We start from the raw sequence: 22416 nt of genomic DNA, 5'->3' as shown, positions 1-22416 counted from the left end.
TTGGGAGGGACCTTCTCGCCCTCAAACAGCCTGAAAGGAGGGCGTAGCCAGATGAGGGCCAGGTTCTTTCCACGCTACCAGCAACAGGACGAGAGGACACGGTGTTAAGGTGAGCCTGGGGTGGTTTATGTTGGACATGAGGGAGCTGTTCTTCACAGAAAGTGTGCAGATATTGGAATGGACTGCCCAGGGAGGTGGTGGAGTCACCGTCCCGGGAGGTGTTTAAGGAACTTAAACATTTAGTGCCACGATCTAGTTGACATGGTGGTGTTCAGTCACAGCTGAGACTCGACGATCCCACAGGTCTTTCCCAGCATAATCGATTCCGTGACTCTGTGGTGAAGCAGGAGCCGCGGGCTCCTCTCGGCCGCTTCCGTGAGCGCTCGCGAGTTTCCGGCCGCCTCGGCCGCGCGCACGGCGGGGGCGGGGGGGTGAGCGCGCGCCCCCCCCACACTCCGCAGCCCCGCTCGGTGCTTCCCGCGCGGGCCGCCCCGGGGCGGAAGCGCCGCTCGCGCCTTCCCGCCGCCCGCTCGGCTCTTTCCGCCTTCCTCTCCGGGGCGCTTCGTTCGTTTCCGCGGCCGCTCGGCTCTTTCCGCGGAGGCCGGCGGCGCGCTCGGCCGTTCCCGCCGCCTGGCGGGCGCTCGGCGTTTTCCGTGAGCGCTCGGCGGTTTCCGTGCGGGGCCGGGCGCGCTCGGCGCTTGCTCCCTGGCTGGCGCTCCTCAGTCGGCCGCTGCCTGCCTGTCGCCGGGCTGGGAGCGCCTGTGTGTGTGAGTGACGCGGCGGAGGTGTAGTTTGACGCGGTGTGTTACGTGGGGGAGAGAATAAAACTGCGGCGAGATCCCAGGCGCGAACGAAAGCAGTGACGGAGCAGCCTGGTAACCGGTAAGAGGAGGACGGCGCCCAGCAAACAGGGGCGGGGGGGAGGGAAGGAAATGGAGCCCGGCGGGGACCAGGGGAGCCGCCGGGCGGCAGGACGCGGGGGCCCGGCCGCGCACCGCCCGCGGGAGGGGCGCCCGCCTTAAAGATGGAGCCGAGCCCTGCAACATCCCCGCCGCCGCCGCGCCGCGAACAAAGGATAATGGCGGATGGGAGCCGGCCCGGCGGCGGCCGCCACGGCCGGGCGGCGGCGGCTCTGCCGGCAGCCAGCGGCGGCGCTCAGCGCGGCGGGGAAGGGGCACCGCGCCCCCCGGCCCCCGGAGGAGGCGGCGGAGGACGACGACGAGGGGGAGCGGCGGCGGGGGGCGGCCGCGCTCCCGCCTGCGCCCCCTCCCCGCCCCGCCGAGTGCGCTCCGGCTCTCGCTCCCCCGCTGCCGCCCCCCGGCCCCGCCGGGCTCCGGGCACCCTCCCGCGGGGCCGCCGCGGCCCCCCGCGCCCGCCGGAGTTCCGCTTCCCCGGCGCCCCGAGCGCGCTGTCCGGATAAACAAACAGACTCCCGCCGTGATGGACACGAGTGCGTGGGGCGCTCCCCGGCTCTGTAACGAGAAGCTTTTAATAAAATCTGTGCTCGGAAGCCGGGGCAGCGCTTGGCGTGGTGGTTCGCTGTGACTCCGTCTCCGGGAGGCCGCGCCGGGCCGTGGTGCCGGTCACCCAACACCGCGCTCCGGGCGGGACCCGCGGGCGCAGCCCGAGCCCGGCGCGCAGGTCACGTAACAGGGATACGGTTCCCTTCGCCGCGCCGCTTCTCCCCGGGTAGTATTTTTAACCCAAAGTGAACTTGAGCCAGGCTGCGGCTGGTAAATCTCGGTTTGGGATTTGCTTTTGCCAGTTTTCCACAGACCTGGGTGTTGCACAGCGAGCAGGATTTGACCTCTCTCCCAGCTTTAGAAGCAAATGTCAGCTCAAATGCCTTTTTCCACCTTACAGCTGCCTTGCCTTGCTGCAGCTGGGGGACTTTTTTTCCCTCTTTTCTTGCATAGAATAGAAGACAGTGTTTTGACTTCACTCTGCTTTCAAATCCTGGATATCTGCAGTTTCATGTTTAGTAGTAAGCAAAAACAACGTGGCAGTCTTAACTTTTTAGCAAAGATTGTTACACCTCTTAAATGTATGCGAGGATAAAAAGTTTTAAATGGTCATATTATTTTTCTTCATGAAACACTTTAAATTTTTGTTTCTTCCCACTAAATATTGGGATGCCTACTCGCAATCTGCTTTTGGAATAACACATTTTTCTTTTTTTTTATTTTCTTTTTTTTTTACCCTTTTCCTATTTCCTAATAAAAAACCACAGAGTTCTTAAGAATATAATGTATCTCTGTTTAGTCCCATTCTGACCACCACTAAACACTGTTAGAGAATATAGAAGTTTTGAGACTCTACTTGCATCCTTTCTTCCTTGTATCAACAAATCTGGATTTATACAGTAAAATACAAAGTCATTGAAATTGGTTTTGTTCAGAATGGATAATTGTGATTCATATGTATACTTCCTTGTATGTGAATTTCTGTTTTCTGTCACTTCCACCACTTCTTTTGAAATGAAGGTCAAAGATGCTCTACATCACATCACTGTGTAATACCGACATGAGAAGAGGTTTCTAAACTTCTAATTGGTTACTAGACATCCAAGAACTTCAGTAAGCAATGTAGCTGTTGATAGTGATTAAAGAGAGTGTAATTGTTGGTGTATTTCATTCATTCTTGGTTTGATGGAATACGCACTACATTTTAAATACAAAAATGGGACAGAAAATCCTTGCTTGTTGTCTTTTGTAGTTTTAGAAAAACATTTTTTTCTATTTCATAGTAGAGTGGAAGACTCTCCGATCCATATTTTCTAACACAGATCTCTGCATTTCCTCACCAGCTTTGTCCCCTCACAGTTCAGAAAGAAAAGTGAACAGAGGTGGTTGTGTGTTTGCTAAGCATCATTTACAGGTGACTTAATATGAAATTGTTGCATGTGGTAAAGAAGAGTGTAATCATTTTTAATGCTTTCATTTAATTGAGGGAGCACAAGTATTCAGATTGGTACTCTCAGTATGGTGTTTGGATCTGCACTGGACAGTCTACATCTAATTTATTTTTTTTTCTCATAGGTTTGGTGATAGGTGTGTCTATTGCCCTGGGTAAAAAAAAAGTAAAGAACCAGTCAAACAAAAAAACTCACACATAAAACACCCCAGAGGTCTAAAAGGCTGGGAGGGGTTTGCTGATACAGAAATTTTAGAAACATCTCGTTTAGAAGTCAAGTCATCAATCTGGCTGTTTCTTGGAAACCTGCACCAACACAGCTATTGCTGTACAAAGTCTTCTGTAGATCTTACACTGCAGAGTAGCTGTTCTGCTGCAGTAAGAAGCAGCCTTTTCTTGCCTAAGTGCAGCTACAGCTATGTAGGTGCATATTTTGATAGGAGACAAGGCCCCAACTCGGAATTTCTGTTGGCAGCGCTTTGAAACAAATGGGATATTCACACTTCACCTCTATTTTTGGATCTCTGGAAGCAAGTGGAGATCAGTTACTCATGCCACACTTCTCAAGGCTTTTGTGCAGTGAGAAGGCCGTGTTAGCTTTCTGCCACTAATCTAACTAAAGTTAGTTTCATGGGACGTGACAGCAATCCTCATCTACAGAAACAACCCTACTCACTTTGGTTTGAGCTCCCTGGTACCCTACCTGCATTCAGCTGAAGTTCATGACAAGGCAGTGATTTTTTTTTTTTTTTTTTTTTAAAACTGAATCAAAATTGTGTTGCCTCATCTGCAGTCTGTGAGCTCATATTTCATAGTGATTATGAAAACCTGAGCAGCCTCCCATTAATGACCTATGTACATCTCCCAGCATGAAGGCATTGATACCTATTTTGTTCTTCAAAGCTTTTAAATCACTTGATTGTACTGCATTTTAAAAAGGTGAGTGAGAATGAATACAACACCTTCCAGCTTTCCATATTTCTAAAACAGCCTTGTCAGCTGCACAGGAGGTGAAAATGTGCCAGACTGTAGTTGGCCTTTCAGGTAAAAAAAGCACTCAAAACCAAGGTTTCTCTGCTGCTGTTTTTGTCTGGCAGTGCTGGATTTATAGTGTTATGTGTCAAGTGGAAAGAATAGAAAACTCAGTGTTGGAAGAGCCACTTTAAGGTGAGAGGATAAAGGATTTGGAGGAAACGTGTTCCTGTTTGGATGCATGCATACAGTTTACCTAACAGGTACACACACACAAGTTTAAAGCAGCACTGATACTTGTTACTTGCAGTGATTTTTTACTAGAGTGCAGAGAGGTACAGAATATTATCCTAAGATAATAAACATTCCTATTTTTGGCCTGAGAATGTAGTGAAAGTTGATATTTGTAAAATAGAGTTGATATTTTGTAAAAAACAAAAAAAAAAGACCATTAGGTGAACGATGGAAAAATAGTTCTGAAGATAGGAGAGTCCTGCCAATTGCTGTTCTGGATTTTGTTACTTTTCAGTTGTTTTCTGACAGGAGACTACACTGGCTACTTGAGAGTTGCAGGAAGCCTTACAGAGAGCTATTTTGAAGTTACCTTAGTGCAGTAAACGGAAATAAAAATCTCTGTCCTTGATGCTTTCACACTTTTTTGGAGGGGAGAGTTAAAGTGATTTGTAAAAATCTCTGATCTTCTAAGTGTTCAGTGATAGCCTGTTTAGTCAGTGAGGTTATCAGGAAAACTCCTTTTCCCTGCACATGGCAGAACTAAAGCTGAGTTGTATTTTCTTCTTTAGGCAGAAACTTTTTCAGATAGATTTCTAAACTTAAAAAAGAGCAGGTAGCCTAAGAAATCCAGGAATTCTTGACGCTCATCTTCTGGCTGATGAACTGAAACTGTAGTTCCTCATAGCACTTCTTTTGGTACTATTACTGCCCAAAGCATCTTCCATGTCTTTTCCATTGCACTCACACAAATGCTTGGGCTACTGCACGGGGAAATGATCTGGTTGTTTGAGAGGTGTGGAGCCTGGTTCATTTTCACCTAGATCATTCTCTCCTCTGATTGCTGCATGGCTGCACAGGAGCTATACCAGCATAATCAGGGGAAGGGATGGCGTTGGAATGAGCAGGGAGGTAAGGGCGGCTCAAGCAGCTATGCTGCCAAATGGGAAAACGCAGCCTATGTAAAAATTTTTAAATCATCACTGTGTTTATAGCTAAGCTAGATGACACAGATGCTGCTGGAGTTCTTGCCACAAAGCTGCATCATTCAGCTAAGTTCTTACATGTGCTAAACATGAGCAAATGAACATGAGCAGCAGCTGTTCATGATATTGAACTTCAATATCATGTCTTAAAGTGATTTGTTGTGCTGCTTTTGTGTGTGTTTTTTAGCAAGTTCTCTGTGCACTTCTTTTTTTTTTATTATTCTTTACATTTTAAGTTCGCTTGTTGCTGTTCACTGCAGCTCTTTGCTGCAGTATTTTAATAATCTCTTCAGAAACTCTTCAACCTTCTGTGACATTTTGGGTCCAATATTACATGCACTTTTCTTATAGGTGCTACCCTAAATTTCTCATTCTCTATGCCATCTAGTATCAACTGGATTTTAGTTTCCCTTGCACCTTTCCTGGGGCTTGAATGTCAGAATCTCATCTGTAAAACCTGTCATCATCCTTCATACCCCGTTAAATAATGGATGGAAAGCATTTTCTTGCCTTTTTTTTCTGATGGCACATCATCTGGCTGTGTGTAGCTGGCCTGGCCTCATAATCCACTGGTGCTTGTCAATTGCTCCAAGCAGCATACAATATGAGCAGCATTTGTAAATTTACACCTTTCTGGATTGTAGTGAGCTTTCTTTCTCTTGGAAAAAAAAAAAAGCCTGAGGCATCATTTAGGTAGGTGTACTTAGGTAGGTACAGGACCCATGCCCTCCCTGTGAAACTCACCCAAATTTCCCTTTTGTGCTAATAAGAAAATTCTGGGAGATAAAGAGGGAGGGAAGGTGTGAAAAAGGGTACTATGTACTAATGCCACAGTATAATCAGCAAAAATAATCTGTTGCTGTGGTTTTGTCTGAGCTGATACAGCAGTGTGTGGTCTTGCTCTCTCCCTCCTGCTCCTGGTTGTGTTGGACCATCCCTTTTAATTGTCTGTACTGTTGATGGTACGTAAAACATAATCCAGTTCAAATCACTAACCCAGGAGAGAACTGTGCTTTTTTAGTAGGTAATTTTCTCCTGCATGAGTGAGCTAAATTGGTTGGTGATCGAGATGCTGTTAGCACAAACATCAGTGCAGATTTGCAGTGACAGTAGGGAAAGGAATGAGAGGGACACAACTTTCTCCCTTCAGCAGCAGAGAGCTTTGTCCGCAGACCCATCTTGGGGAATGGCAGCATATCCATCACTTGGAGCAAAGGAAGGAAGAGTTGGACTCTGTCCGTAGTGATCAGAGCCACATGAGTTTGTCTTTGCAGCTGGGAAAGCTAAGAAAAAGAAAACCCCACAAAAAAAAAAAAAAAAAAGAGGGAAGTTTCCTTGTTTTAAAAGCCATGTGTGATTGATACCTGTGTGATTGTACTAACTGCTGTAACTGCTGCTTATCAGAGGCAGATTTCAGTCTTTTCGAGAGGTTGGATTAGTGTGCCTCTTGAGTACTTTTCGTTATGAAGAGCCCAGTCACCAGGGGAGAATGATATATAACATACCTTTAATAAGCCCAGGCTGAAATAGAAAGCTCCAGAAGGGGTGCAGGTCCAGCACTTGGGTGCACATCCCGTCAGTTGGCCAAAGGCATCTGGGCAGTGAACTCACTGTAGCATCACTGTTGCTACAAACTGATAAATGCCTTGGCCTGTCTTCTGGATTGTAAAATAATTAATGGTGGCTGAAACTACTGGCCTGGAAGTTGTAGTGTAAAGTTAATGTGGCACGTGTAACCAGTGCACATTACCCTGGACTAGGGAGAGGTGTGTTACCTGCTGCAAATAGCTACTTTGTCAGCAGCATGGCTGTTTGAAAAATACATCTCTGCCCAATCCTCAGAAAGCTAATGCTGATCATATAAAAAATACTCATCCTGTTTCCAGCCTCACACTCTTAGCCAGCGTCATCACAACAATAATGAAATCACAGAATAGAGGTGGTTTTTTCAACATCTTTGTTGGCTTTCCACAGTCTTGTGACACCTTCCCCATCTACTTTGCTTTCATTGACAGGCCTGGCTGTGGCAGGGTAGTCTCTACTCCACCTTCCCTGTTCCTGCTCTTGTTCCTGTGCAAGTAGCACCAGTATGACTGCCTGTGAACTGGATCAGAGAACTGGTCCAGGCTAGAAATTAGTTGTGTTTCCTTGTCTGTAGTGCAAATTGGTTTCCCAGTCCCATTTACTAGACAGGTTCACAGACAAGTGTAAAGGTGTAAATAAGAAAGAATTTAGAGGAAACCAGAGCCCAAGCTGGCAGTGCTGCCAGCAGAAATGCTTGCAAGACTGTAGCTGTAGTTGCAGAAAGCAAAATGGAGATCCTCTTTTGTGTGCAACACATTGATGCAAAAAATGGATTCTGTTTCTTTCTCTTGCCCTTCCTGGTGTGGCTCCAGTTGCTTACTCCGGGTCATTGCAGACCTTCAGCATTACCGGCAGATCACACCCCTGTTCCATGGGGTTCCATGGAGTCATGTTGCTCACAGTTGATAGAGGTCTTAAACTCCAGTTAAGTATTTGAGAAACATTATTCTTCCTCTGGAGATGATGAGTAGATCTATGTGGCAGACATATGAGTGATCTTTCTCCTTTAAAAGGCTTTCCTGCACTGCCCAGCAAATTTTAAAAATACATGAAAAATAAACTAGAATCCACTTGCTTGGTAATGTTAGTCAGAAGTATTTTACTACAAAGTTTGGTCATTGTTACATTTCAGTTGGTTTTTAGAGAGAAGCTGGGTCATAGATTTAATTTTGGTGCATTAAGCAATAATCTAATGGTGTTTCAAGACTAGTGCTAATTGACCAAGGAACGATGTTTTCAATAAAACTAGTAAAGCCAGAGCAATTTTAGGATTTAAAGGTATTTCCAAGTCTAAACTGTGGTTTAAGACCTAAATCTTTTGGTTTTAATGTTGTGATTAATTTTGTGAATAGGATGCATTCAGAAATTTGACAAGCGCAGGGTTTGTAAGGAAGTGCTGTTTTTCTTGTGCATACTTAGGCATACTATACTCTAGCACTCCAACCTCAGAAAAAATTCAAAGGTTTTCACTTCCTGGAGGGCATTGAAGCAAAAAAAATACTCTATATTGCCTGTTAAAAATGAAACAAAGCTATTAAATCGTTTTAAAATACAAAACTATGTTGCTTTTAAAGATACAGGTTATTTTGTTGTTTTAATTTTTTTTTTCAGAGACTTGACTTGATATTTGGTAATTGTCAGCTTTGTATGAATAACTCAGTCTTACTTTCAGGTGACCCTTTCTAATGATACTTATTAATAAAACAGTGAAAGCATTGGTCTGAAGCATCTATTTTGTTGTGTTTTCTTTCTGAACTCATTAGAAGTGTTCTGGTTTTTTTGAACAAGACTTTCCAATATTTACCAAGTTATATAACTTCATGCTTTTATACTACGGTTTGAGCTCTAGAAATATCACATATGTTCCAAGCATCAATCAGAATGATTACTGTTTGTTTAAATAGTTCATGTCTGTCAAGCTTGCAGCATAAATATCTCAAGTGACATTTTTATTAATTGATGCTTTAGCCACTGACATTCAGATGTGGGTTAGAAACATTAGCCACGGAGCTGTCCCTTCTCACCAACAGACAAAATCTCAGCAGACACAAATTCTACCTAAAATTCTTATGTCAAGTTCAACTGTGCAGCTTCCAAATACCTGAAACTCCACACTTGCCCTGAGTTCCCCAGCTGACGTGATTGTTCTCTGCAACAGAAGAATGATGTGAAAACAAGTGTGATGTGTCACTTTGGGATTCCAGTATCTGACCCTTTTCAGTGCTCAGTATTTTGCTGAGGTGACCTACATTATTTAAACCTCAGGCTTGTTGTTGTTACTGTTATTAACATTATTATTATTATTATTATTATTATTATTACAAATAGATTATAAAATTCAGGTCTCTAACATTTGAGACCATACAAAGAACTTTAAATACTGACAGTTGCTCTCCTTCATTACAGGGTGGAAAAGGAAACATTTACTATTCATGGGAAAGTCCCCTGAATATCTGGGACTTTCCAGTTCAGAATATAAATTTGCATTCATATTATTTTAGAATGTCATATTTAATCAATATAATCTCTAAGAGCCTTCGGTCCAGTCTTAGAGTACTCTATTCTTATAAATTATATGTCTCTATTAATATTTTCACATTTGTAAAATTAACAGAGACTCTGAAAACATCTATTTTGAATAGAAAGATTTCAGGTGATAATAAAATGTTTATGTGGTTCTCTGGCTTTATCACATTATTCCGTTAAATCATACCTGGTATGTAATTTAAATTAATACAATTAAGGAAACACCAATATTGATGTAATTCTTTTTTTGTTAAAGGTCTGAAATTACTACATGTTGTATTTTTGGCCCTTGGGCTTGAAGCACTCAGGTTAACCACTGGTATAGGCCTGTGTGATGCTCTGGTTTTTGTATCTTTTTTAAAGTTGTTCCTGATCTGTTCCAAGCACCAAAAGAGAGCTGGGTGATCTGTATAGTTTTGAATTACCTTCAGCTCTACTCACTTAAGTGTTTGTCACAGAGCCAGTGACTGAGCCTGTGGGTTTCCCTAGCGCATCTATAGAGTGCAGCCTGTGCAGGAGGCAGTCATATATTAAATACCCTTGTCCTGACAACATCTTAGTTCTTCTTCACTGCAGGAGAGTGACTCTGCTGAGCAGTCAGTCATCGCTCCTGTAGTTGTTTGCTGAGAACCAGTTTCAGTAATTCCTCACCTCAGAGATAACCCTTTATTTAATAAAAATGCATAGAGGCTCTCCCTAGAGAACTGTAGGCTGCCCCAGGCTTGGAATTGCAACAGTTGTTCCTGCTGATGCCTCTGACCTGGAATGTTTAAAGGTTGCTTGGCAAGTGGACAGAGATCCTTACAACATGTCAAAAGGTTGTCAAAATATGTCATGCAGCATTTAGGTGGTTCTTATTCTGCCAGAATAAATGGTGAGGCAGTAAAAGACCATAAAACATAAAAATGCATATGGAGGAGAACAAATATAATATTCATCTGAATTACTCTGGCAGGTCATGTGGAAATCTCAAGTTCTGACAGCTCTACCCACTGGAAAAAAGGAACACATACACCTTCTTTTAGATGGATCTTAGCCTTGCTAACTTGGCATCATTTTCTGCTCTGAATACTCCTTTAATTGTTGTAGTGACAGTCCTCACTGTCAGTGGGAAAGGAGGTGGTCTCTGCTTGCTGGATTAGCTCTCCTTTCTGTCACTGGGCTGCCTTAGCTCTTCTGCTGGAACACCTTCACATGCCAGTGTTTGCTGTGAAAGGAAGTGGCTCAAAATGTTCTGCTGGTTGGCCAGCAGGGTAAATTATTTATTTGGCATATTTAGATAGCTGGGTGATAGGAGAGAATGTTTCTGAATTGCTCACTGTGCCAGCCAGGTACAGCCTACCTCTTTAGGAGGGTTTGCAGGGCTGCTTCAGTGTGGCACTGAGCCCAAACTATCAGCCTGTGCTCAGAGCAGGGTGTACCAGCTCAGGCACAGAGCCTCCTGAGCAGAAAAGCTGTTAGATTATTCTACCCATCTCTACTCCTGTTGTCTGGGGTCGTAGGCTCTTGGATGGGTGCTGTAAGCTTTCACCCTGGGCTGAGCAGGACTCCCTCACTTGTCTTAGTACAGATAATCATGTCATCCTTTTTAAATAAAAACTACCATCAGAGTGGTGTGCAGTCACAGTTCAGTACTGGAGTGAGAAGGGCAAACATGAGAAGTGCCTGGCTTCAGGTAGCTGCCCTCCTTTGGGCTGAGGTCAGCTTCAAATCCCATGGAATCACCCTCACGTCTCCACCCACAGCTGTTTCAGTCAAAAGTAAAATGAGAATTTGATTAGGGCCTGAAATTAATGCTCATCACAAGTGGCTGTGCTGATTATTGACTTGCTGGGCTTGTACCAATTGAAAAGAGCCTGTTCCTGGAGTTGTGGTGCATTCAGTAGGAGCATTCACTCCCCAAAAGCATGATAAAAAATCCTTTGCTGTCTGTATTTTATGTTTTATTAAAGATGTTGGCCTACAAATTATGCTATTCAGATACAGTGTTGTAATGGATTTTAAGTAACCAGCAGCTACATGTGATGAGGTGAGCCACAGTACTTTCAGCAGTCACAGGGTGAAAACAGGCATGTATTGTGGCAATTTCATGTGGTATCATTTTTGAGAAAGGAAAGCTTTTACTGTTGGTACGAATTGCAAGAAATCTGCATAGAATGAAAATTAGGTGAGTTTTATGTCCTAAAAATAATGTCAGAGAACAGATGGTAAGCTGTAGTAAAGTGCAGTCAGTTTGTAAGTAACTGAAATACAGAAATATGATCTTGGCAATGAATGTGTTAAGAATAACAAAATGGGCAGAGTTCTTAGAAGTCTCAGTGAACAGATTGAATATCTTGGGCAGGACACTTTTAAAAATGTCTTGCTTATCTAAAATTCAATTTGCAAATATCTTCTGATGGGTTTTGGTCATTTTTACTGCACTAATAAAGGTGTTTATAAATAGTTACCACAATTCTGTTCTGCATGTTGAGGATCACAGACTTAAAGCATGTGAATTAGTTTTTTAATACCTTAAGTGCCTTCAGTAGGAGCACAGAGTATTTATAAATAGAACATATTTATGGATTATGTTTTCAATAATAGTAATAGTTACCTAATGACTTTGTTACCTTCCTGGGATTTGTTTGATATTTTGTTTTGTCTAAGTGAAGTCTGGCAGTATTTTGGGGGCATTTCTGAACGGGGAGGGGGTAAGACAGTGGAGAGTCATTTGTTTGCTTTTCTCTGTTAATGCCTTAGGAAATGCTTGCTTGGTGTCTCCCCTTGGGTGCTTCTACTGGGCTCTGCTCATGTAGTCACATAAGACCTATCTCAACTATTAGTTCAGGTTAGTAAAAAGGGGTGGGGGGTTATTTATTTATTTATTTATTTATCATTTATATTGAACAAAAAAAGGCAGTATCGGTTAAACTTGAATTAAATTATGTTTATGTACCAAATACTTGCTGGATGCTTTTGTATTTATTAGTGTAATTTGTGATACAAGAAACTAGTTGCAGTTAGTAGCTGTCAGAGCCTTTTTTTCTTTTACAATGCCAGGAGTCGAATCAGGAGGATACAGCAGTGAAGAGTGTTTAAGCAACTTTCACTCATACACCTCACCTGTACGTACTGATTTCACCATCTGCCTAGTAATGTCAGCTTGCTTGAGTTATGGTTACAGAGAACAAAATCTAGAGGATATTGCTGGTTTGGGTGCTCACCCAGTGTTACATTTTTGGTCTTCTGCCGTTGTTTTAAAATCAGCCACCACATTTTCTTTAGATCAATTGAGATTGAGTATGCAATGCAGATAATTTCCAGTACTTTCATCACTCATATATTTGAATCTGATAAGTGTGAGAAATTTTCACTGACTTTAGAAGTGTAACAAAAGTTTTGAAAAAACCATGAGTGAGAAAAGTTTATTAATTGTAATTAAGAGTCCTGTTTGCATTTCTTCTGTGTCCTGTATGAAAATACAACCTTTTTCACATCTCTTGCAGAGGCTGTTACATGCTGTATTCAGTCAGCAGAGAGTTTTTAGACACTGCTCTGAGTGTCACATTGATGGAGACAGTGGGTGGGACGACAGATATTGCATTCTGTTGATGGAATGATTCTGTTTTGTGTGAGATATTTTTACAGTGAGATTAAATTTTTCTTGTGTGTTCAAGAAGAAATACTGTAAGTTCAGTGACAAGAAGACTTTTCCCAGCTTTTTGTTCTTCAGTTTGCCTAGCAGATCCCTTTATTGCAGATTATTTGCAGAACACAATCTGAAGACTCTTCTTCGTTTTAGGCATTTTTAGTGGCTTTGGTTGTTATGGCCATTCTTTAATTTCACTTCCACTTGGTTTGCCCGGCCTTTGGGCTTCCCTGACCCAAAAGCTGGTGTGATCAGAATGGCTTTGTGGAGAACCCATTCTGTGGAGTGGTAAAAGGTAGATTTCAGATGAAGCAGCAAATATGTATGGCATGCAGACTGGTCACCCAAGGGAGAGGACACAGGGAGCAAATACCCAGGAACAGTGGCAGTGCCATCTTGGGATGACAGAGAAGCTGTGGTATAAATTGCAATTCTTGTGCCAGCCAACTATAGTCATTAGTGACAAAAGAAATAATTACGGGCCTGTCTTGTCCTGTTAAGCATTTATTACTGGTTGTTTGGAGTCTCAAGTGTTAGCTGTAAATAAAACTATTTTTCTCTGAACATTCTCAGTCTGGCAGCTGCTGAATGGAGTTCCTAAAGTGGCTGTTGAGCTGTGGCTGAAAGGGCTGCCACTCTGCAAGGTGACAGTGGAAATGTTTACAGATTGCAGGTCAATGTTCTCAGTGCTTATGCTGGAAATGTGAAAACAATTGTGTACCAGAGTGGTGTTTGATGATCTTCTCAGTGCTTTCATGGTGGATCTAAAGCCACATGCATTAAATGCAGAATGAGTCAGATTCCTGAACATTGGATACTGGAGCTGTGCTTGCTTCCTGAACAATTGTACTGGCACACCTACTGCAAGTACAGGGCTTGAGACAGGCATTGCCTCAATTTCCCTTCCCTCAGCTGCTCTGGTCCTTCACTGCCATGAGCAGCTGGGTGAGTGGATATTGCCCTGGATCGGGAGCCTCAAGTGGCAATAGTGACCTCTGAAGGTGTTCGGTGAGCAGATGGCTGGGTGTGGTACAAGTCAGGCTCAGAATAGGCATGAGTCTGTTGGGTCTCTGCTCTGCACTGTTTCTGGAGACTCTTGTTTTTCTTCAGACTCTCTGTGTATATTTTAACAAAATGAATCCAGAAGTCAGGAGTCTTCCTCGCTGCGTGTCACTTGGTGAAGCTGTGCTTGCTGGGGAGCAGGCGTGACAGTACCTCGGAGGCATAAAGCAAACCACGTTTCCTGGAGGTGCAGTAATGTTGTATGGGCAGTAACTCAGTGTAGGCTTGAACTTCTGACAGTGAATTGCCACCACAATGCTAATAAAGAGAGAAAAGAAAGGCTTGTGGGGAGACATGCTGTGTTTTACTGTGTCAACTGTCCAGCTGGAAAACGTGGAAAGCTTTGGGGTATTAAGGACTTTTGCATATGAAAGTGGATGGGAAGTTTTATCTACTCTAATAGCCACAGTGTAGTATTTTGGTTCTTGGATTTCATGGTGTTTGGGAAAGGATCTCTTTTCTTTTCTCCAGTCTGCTTTGGGAGATGAAAAGCAGCCTGTTGGCAAAGTAGGAAAGCTCTGCAGCTTCTGTGAGCAAGGATAAACCAAGGAGCAGAGCCTAATCTTTAGGAGACATGCTAAAATTCGTGGGGGTAAATGAGACAGGAGATAGAAGAGGATGTAGGGAAGCAAAATAGAGCAGGCAGACCACAGACATACCAAGGGGAGGATACTAAAGAGTGAAGATGAGAGGTGTTGCAAGACAATTGTATTTTATCTTGACTCTAGGCAGGTGGGCGGGGAAGTAACTAACAGCTCATGCATTGAATACACAGCAGTAACACTCACTTTAATTAAGAGGGATTACAGGAGTTAGCATTACCTGTAGCACCTTGTTCAGCATCCTGTCTTCAAGATAGTGAAGATCAGTAGGTACCTCAAAACTCTACTGGAACCTGGAAAATTACATGGGATGTAATCTGCCCCCATCATAAAAGCATTTATTTGAATTTTTAAAGATTATAAAGCAGTTTAAATCCCAACTCATTCAGTTTTTATCTTCCTTATGGTTCAGCACTTCTTTGGGCATGAAAAAAGTGTACTAATTCAACATATTCTTGGATATTAATTTTACCCTAGTGCCTGTCTTACCCATGTTTAAGTCCTAATAAATTTCTTGTCATCAGTAGCATCATTGCTCCATTTATGCAGTACATTAAATATAAATTTTCATAATTTTTAATAGATTTTTTATTTTTCTTTTTTGTACTGTAAAATTTGACATCTTTAAGCTTTGCTGGTTTTATAATCAGACAGTGCATGTTTCTAGTTTACTTAATCCTGTTAATAATTTAAATATATTTTCTAGGTTTTGAAGCATTTTTCTTCTTTCTGGATAAATAATAAAAATCTGTCTAGTCTCCTCATAATAGGTTTTCATTGCCCTAAATACTTGCTTTCCCTCAATACCCAAATTCCACAGAACTCATTTTTAATATAGGCTCCCAGCCTCTGCACTGTAATCCACCTGATGTATAGGGTCCAGCTACACAAATACAGTAGTTAAAGATTAGCCTGTTTCTTATTATTGTTGCAGTCTAACTGGCTTTTCTTATCATAAATGCGTGTCAAGGAGAAATCTGAAGTGATCTCTCTGCAGCAGTCCTTAGCTAAGTGCCCCTTCCAGGTTTATGTAACTAAGGAGGCAGGTTTATTTTGGATTTTTCTGCAGTGTGTGTAGTTCAGTTGCATTCTGCAACTGATTGTTTTTAGTAGCATCTGTCTTCTGTGGTCATGGTGTAAATTCAGCTGGGACAGTTAGTTATTGTCTGCTGAACTCCTTTCTCCCAGTCTTGATTTAGCTGAAATAAAATCTGTCAGCTGAATGTTTCACTATTTGACCCTTTGCTTCCAGAGTTTGAGATCATTAGTAAGTAAGTTATTAATTAAATGCATTAGTAAATACAATACTGCTGCCACTTCTGAACTAATGAAGAAAGCTGTGTGCTACAAAAGTCACTGGTTAAACCCTCTCTAACCAGGTAGTCTCATCAGCTTTCTGGTGTTCAGAGTTCATAGCCAGGATGTTTTAGGCAAGCAGTCTCTGGTTTTCTGACTCTGCTTGTTAGTAGCTGTTGTTTTCAGTTAGTTTCATGTAGAATACTCGGGTCAATACTGCAGTTACTAATCTTTTCTCAAAGTATGTGTGTGGGTGTCCTCTCCTGACAAGCTGGAAAGTAGCCTGGAAGCAAGGAAAAATGAGAAGTGTGCTCCCATGGCTCCCATATGCTGTCCGTACCCTGGAAACTTGTTCCCTACTAGGACACTCTTCAGATCCCTGTCTTCAGTTGAGAAGTCCTGGTGTGGTGCCTGTCAGGGAAATCAGTGCCTGCCAGGGAGTAGGGTGGGTCCCTGTGAACAGGGCAGGAGGAATAAAAAGAGAGGGTGGCACCCACAAAAGCAGAAAGGTGCTGGGATGCACATCAGCAAAGCTTGTCTAGACTAGGGGTATGAAAACTTAGAAAGGAGATGTACAGTTTGGCATTCATTTATATGAGTTGGGATGTTAAGGGTTCAAACCAAACAGAATTTCATCTGTTGCACTGTAAATTGCAAGAATAGGAATTGACAACGTTAGTTTCTGCCCTCATGGCCTTACCTATACACACAGCTTACTAAGTGTTTATGTTCTGTGTGCGTGGTCCTGTACACCTTGGCAATCTTGATCATAGCCAAACATTAAACAGTGTAGTGGCCAGTGTCTCTGAAATATGATGCCTTGATGCTCAAAAATCTGATTCCTCTTTTTTCTCACAAATGACTGTAAAAGGTAATAGTGAAGCTGTTAGAATTCAAACACTGTGATGTATAAGTGCAAGCTAAATTGAACCAGAGTCCTTAGAACCTGTAAATAACATGAGACTTGAGAGCTTGTAAAAAATCTACAGGTCATTGGAAACTCACTTAAGCTGCATGTGTCAAAATGTAAATCTTGCAGGCAGCTTCCTGCATTGCTTGGTTCTTACATTATGAAATGAGGAAGTTCCTTTTAGGTGTTTGCAATTCTGGTTAAGAAATTGATTTTTGGAATGTTGGTGTTGTAGAAGAGGGAGTATCTCAAACAGTTAATCCTTTTGCTGATTACATATGCAAAAGATGATACAAGTGTGAAAGCCAAGCTTGTAAAGACAGAGGACCTTTGCTGAATAGTGTATGAGAGGATTGGAAATTCTTCCTAGGAAAACATTGCATTTATCAGCAGGAATTTGGCAACACATTTACCTTTGTGAACATTACTAAATACCTGATACTTGTGCATCTCATCTATTTCTAATCCCAATTGACTCATTGTTGGAGTCACGATTTCTGTCAGTGAACAAAAACATTATTAGTTTTGCGATATACTTGGATTTGTAGCTGGAAAGTTGTGTTTTAAAGTTGTTTGGAGAGACTTGGCTGGGAGATGTTGCTGATGTAAAAGATCTGTTTCTGAATTGGTTCCGATGAGGTAGTCTTTTGGCTGGAGTCATCGTGATACATGCATAGAACTGGGAAAAAGTTGTTGATTTGCTTACCTTGGACAAATAGCAGAATGGTAATAATTAAAGGGAAACCAATGGTAGTTGGGTTTGTAGTTTTCAAAATGCAGAATACTCAAAAGAAAACGGGCATATAGCATGAAGGACTAAGTGTTAAAATATGACCTGTGTGTTAAAGTTGGGATAGGAAACCCACTGTTGTAATTAAGTCTTTAAAATCTGTTTTGTAATGTATATTGCAAATACTAATAGTGTATGGATTTTCTTGTGTGCTTTTTGAAATATGAAACACAACATGGGAAAGACTTGGTTTGTAGCACAGAAATCTTGGCTAGAGAGAGGCATAACAAAATTCCACTGCTTATAATAATTTAATTTGCTTTTATTTTTTTAATTGTATTTTTTCTTGTTAATTTTCAAGGAAAATCAGGTTTAAAATCTTTTCCTTCTTTACTGATGTTAGAACTAAATATTTGGTTCTTTACATTTCAGTGTTGAGACGCACACAAGCTCATTTGAACGGTCACTTTCAGTAGTAAATATACAGATTTTGATTTATACGCATTGACTTGTTTTCTTTCAATGTAGGATGCAGTTACTAATGTGAAAAGCTGTTTTATCTTTCTTGATTATCAGTGGCTTGCTGTAAGACATTTTGTTTTGAAGTGTGACTGCTGTTTTAGGCAGTATAAAAGGTATTCTCTTTCCTCTAACACTGAGGTATAGTTTGCATTGAAATTGAAGTTTCCCTGACTTTGTTTTAAAGTGAAATGTCTGGAGTGTGGACATGGTACCACTACCTGTATTGATGCTTCTAGTCTTTTTCTCAGAGGGGCTGGGAAGGAGAGGGGCATTTCTTCTTTCCACCTTTGTTCTGCTCTGAGCATCTTTTGCCTCCAGGCCTTTTCCCAAAGCAGAAATGCTCTAGTTGTTGTTTTGGACCAGCTCTGAAGGAGAGGTGTGCTGCCCTAGGGTAGCCAGAGGCCTGAGTACATTGGGCAGCACAGAATAAGTGTTGTGGCTATGGAGGTAGTACCCATTCTATATATTTGATATTTGGAGCTCTGTATAATACAGTAGCATTGCTGTATAATTTCCTTGTATTTTGAAGTTCTTTTTTATATCAAATATTTTCATATCAGTACTTAAAGAAGAACTGAAAAGTGATTTGCTCAGATCAGTGCAGAATTTAACAGGCATTGCACTCTGCCTACATGCACAGGTTTGGAAGTTATGCAACCTCTTTTTATAGAATTGTGTGTTCTGGTGATCTAGATTTGCTCAGTTAGTATTTAGAAGCATCAGTGTATTAGGAGCTGTATATGATAAAAAACTTAGGTGATGGCAAATTAATGTGAACCTCTAAATATAAAAACATTTGTGGTAAGGTTCAAGTAGAAATGGCTTCCATCATTTTGTATACTGGCTTTAAAATTACTGGATGGAAGAGGCTAAGTTGCTATGATGTAGAGCCGTACACAGTGTGGTGATGGGAAGAACTTGCATGGAGATGTTGCATATTTAGTTCAGGCAAAGACAACTGAGAACTGACTGCCCAGCACAGAAACAATTGCTATTGGATATCTGCACACTGCAGCTGGGGGGAGAGGGAGGGCTGTAACAGGGCATGTTGTCACCTTGGCACTGAGGGAGTGCCCTTCCTGACATACTGACAAGTCATTATTCCAAATTGCAGAGGTGCTAGGTCATCAGAGTGCAATTGCTCAGGTTTTTTTTTAGGATGAGCAGAATGCATTTTTTCCTGTTCTGATTGTTGTAGGAGACTGGACTTGTTTTTCAGAAACATTACATACAGAAAAATCTACCTGAGGCAAACACCTGGCATGAAAAGAATTTGCCTGAATACTAATAATTTGGCAATGTTTAATAAGCAAATTAAAACAGTATGTAGTAATGGGAGTTCAGCTGCAGTGATTACTGCCAGATCCACCAAGAGTAATGGACTTGCATACCAACCCAGACTTACGACAAATGTTGTGATTGTAGGTAACTAAATGACCATGGAATCTGGAGCAGAGAACCAGCAGAGTGGAGATGCAGCCGGTACAGAGGCAGAAACCCAACAGATGACAGTACAGGCACAACCACAGATTGCAACGTTAGCCCAGGTATAAAAATCATATGGTGTAATAGTTTTACTTATGGTTAATATTTTTAAGAGGGATGATGTCTGCTCATGGGCCTGAGAGAAGATTCTGTTGATACCATTCTGAAACACATGTGATGGATAGTTCTTTTAATATTTGTCTTCACATTTCTAAAGCAGTGTTAGTTCTGAAAAACTATATGTGTGTAAATTATGTCATGTTAACACAGTAATGAATAAAAGTATTTCTAGCATTCTTTGCCATAACCATACCACTGAAATTAATTAATTTCAATATGTGTTGCTACTGTCTTTTTTTATATTGACTGCATTGTCTTGCTATTGTGTTTTCTATTAAAAACTTGTCTGTAGTAGTCAGTTTAATTCTGAAGAAAACAAACAGAAGATGTAGATAAATAACGCAGCAAATACAACATCTTATCAGATGGGATTAATATTATGAGCATTATAATCAAGTGGAACAATCTGGCACTTGACAGCTCGTGTTACCCTGTTGTCTCTGGAGTTTCACAGAATTGTTGGCGAATTAGAGAGACAGAAGTAGATCATTTGTTGTCCCCAAATAATTTTGGAGAGATAAGAAACACAATCCCAGCTACATCTCTGATTTTGGAACCGGTTTTCATTTTTGATAGTTGGCAGAAGCAACCCCATTGTATAAAGACTACAGAATCTGTTTGGCTCTCTTCTGTAACCATTTAATTTGAAAACTAATTGTAGTCTGCAAAGAACAAACAGGTGGTTTTGATCTCATAGTTTATGGAATTGAGTGTCTTTTAAGTGGCACAAGTGTTAAATCACTTAACATTTTATAAATTATCAGTGTCTTTTTAAAGTCATTACACCTTTTGGTAGCCCAGAAACTTCCAAACAAGTCCTGTCCTCTGTAGCCCGTACATTTCCATTCATGGGATAGTGTAGGGATTGGAGCTGTTTAAATGCACAGGGTGATTTTGTTGGGTGAAGCTGTAGTATGAATTTACAAGCCATCAGCTGCCCTACACCAGCTTGCGTCTTTGGGCAGTTTTCTCACTGTCTAACTTAGGCACAGAATGTAGGTGGTGTGAATAATACTTCAGTGTGAACTGAGTGGAAGTAGTTTATTTCTCTTGCAAAACCAGAGAACTGCTGCTCACTTGATGTGCTTTATGGTTTAGTCCAGAGAATCAAGAATATTTTACATTTATGTGCTAACATGCTAAGCTCCAGGGAGCTGAACTTAAAAGTATGTAGTGGGTAGAATGCACTTTTACTTGGACATAATTACCCCAGTACTTGAATGAGACTTTTTTCCATGTAAGAAAACACTATACAGGTGTGGTTAAAATCCGTGTGAACCACCATGTTGTCATTCACTGTATTATTTGCACCTTCTTTTTTCCCCAGCCTGTACAGTTTGTGGAGGTGATAAAACAGTCTAAACATAATTCCTTGTGTTGTTCACATCAGTGTTATGTTACTATGATATTTTTAATGAGTGAAGTGGCAGTGTTTGGCATTAGGGAGTGCCCTCAGAGGCCTAGCCAAATCTAAATAACTAATTATATCAATTTAATTCTTCCATTATCTCTTGTATTATCTCTTGTAAGGTCACCCCTCTTGCAAGCTTAATTGCTGCATTTTTAGTGAGTTCAGGGTAGTTTTCAGAGTCAAGAGGAAACTCGTCCCAGTTCCACAAGGTATGAGTCAGAGACATGTGCGGAAGTTACACTCTGCTGTGGGCTTAATCCAACCACAGTGGCCTCCAGTTGATCAGCTTTGCAGTCATTGCCAAGGACTGTTTAGTCAGACATGCATTATTAAGAAAGGTTGCTTGCTAAAGGAATATAATTTGCCAGAGGAAAGTGCTCTCATGTTAATCTCAGCCCCAGTTTCTCTCAGATGCGAGCTGAGTAGCACCATGTAATGCTGCAGCTGCTTTCCTGAAGAAGGAAGGTAAAAGCAAGTGCAAATTGGTGGATTAGGGAGAGACAGCTGTGGAGGAGAGAGGTCTACGTGTAATTCCCTTTAATTTTGTTGTTAAGTAAGATTTCATTGTAAGTGGTGGATGTTTATGGAAATTCAGAGATCAGCTGTTGCAGGTTTTTGAGAACCACGTGTTCACAAGGACAGCAGAGGATTTCCTTCTGCGTCCAGTACATAGCAGCCCTCTGAGATTAGGTAGCACAGCAGTGCAGCCCTTTCTTGCACTGCAGCTATGTGGATCAAATTTTTTTAAAATGCTGTTGAACCCTGTAGGAATGTTAGGTTTTCCAAACATGGGTGACTAGAAGAAAGCTGGCAAGTCAGTGACCCATGACCTGGCTGAGGTCTGCCAGAGCAGCTCATGCTTGCCTGCAGTGCTTCCCTGAGGGCAGTGTGGGAGGGACACACTGAGGGCATGGTGGCCATGGCACCCTGCAGCCTTTCAGGAGCCCCCAGCCCCAAACACAGGCATCGTGTCAGCAGACAGCTGGGGGTTCTGGGTGTGCACTGGGCATTGGCCCAGCTGTGGTGCAGCCTTGGTACGTGGCAGTTCAGCTGCCCAGAGCAGTTCTGTGCCTGGCCAGGGTGGGCCTGCCCTGTGAACTGCTTTGTGTGGCTACTGCCCGAGCCCTAATGTGCCATGCTGAGCTCATCAGTGTATCCCTGTTGGCATAGCTGCCTGCAGGTCTGTGCTGGAGAAACACAGTTGTGTTTAAAACGTGGGCAATTTTTCGTCGTAGAAGTAACTCTTGAAACTAGAGTTTGTGTTGATATGTTACACAGTAATCACAATGACTGCCTGCAGAATACTTATTTCCACTGCAAATTCATGGGGTTTTTCTGTCTGAACACATGGTCAGTTTTCTTCATTTATATGCACTTTGCCAGCTACTCATATTGCTTAATCGGTAGAAAATGAAAGATAGGATTCCCTAAAAAT

The 22416-nt window shown here is 42.0% G+C and overlaps 1 protein-coding gene across 2 annotated transcripts in view; it reads left to right on the top strand.

The window, feature by feature from the left end:
• The first annotated feature begins 655 nt into the window (after nt 1-655).
• Nucleotides 656-22416, top strand: part of CREB1 (cAMP responsive element binding protein 1) — a 39674-nt gene continuing 17913 nt past the window's right edge. The window contains exons 1-3 of one of the 2 annotated variants that reach the window (XM_033064266.2): nt 656-882; nt 11955-12042; nt 19391-19512. In XM_033064266.2, coding sequence (XP_032920157.1) covers nt 19399-19512 — 114 coding nt within the window. In that variant the 5' untranslated portion in view covers nt 656-882; nt 11955-12042; nt 19391-19398. The remainder of the gene's footprint in view (nt 883-11954; nt 12043-19390; nt 19513-22416) is intronic. The other variant, XM_033064265.2, reaches the window with a different exon arrangement.

This window comes from Catharus ustulatus, chromosome 7 (assembly GCF_009819885.2).
Source record: "Catharus ustulatus isolate bCatUst1 chromosome 7, bCatUst1.pri.v2, whole genome shotgun sequence".
NCBI classification, from domain to species: Eukaryota; Metazoa; Chordata; class Aves; order Passeriformes; family Turdidae; genus Catharus; species Catharus ustulatus.
This window is presented reverse-complemented; position numbering and strand designations above follow the sequence as displayed.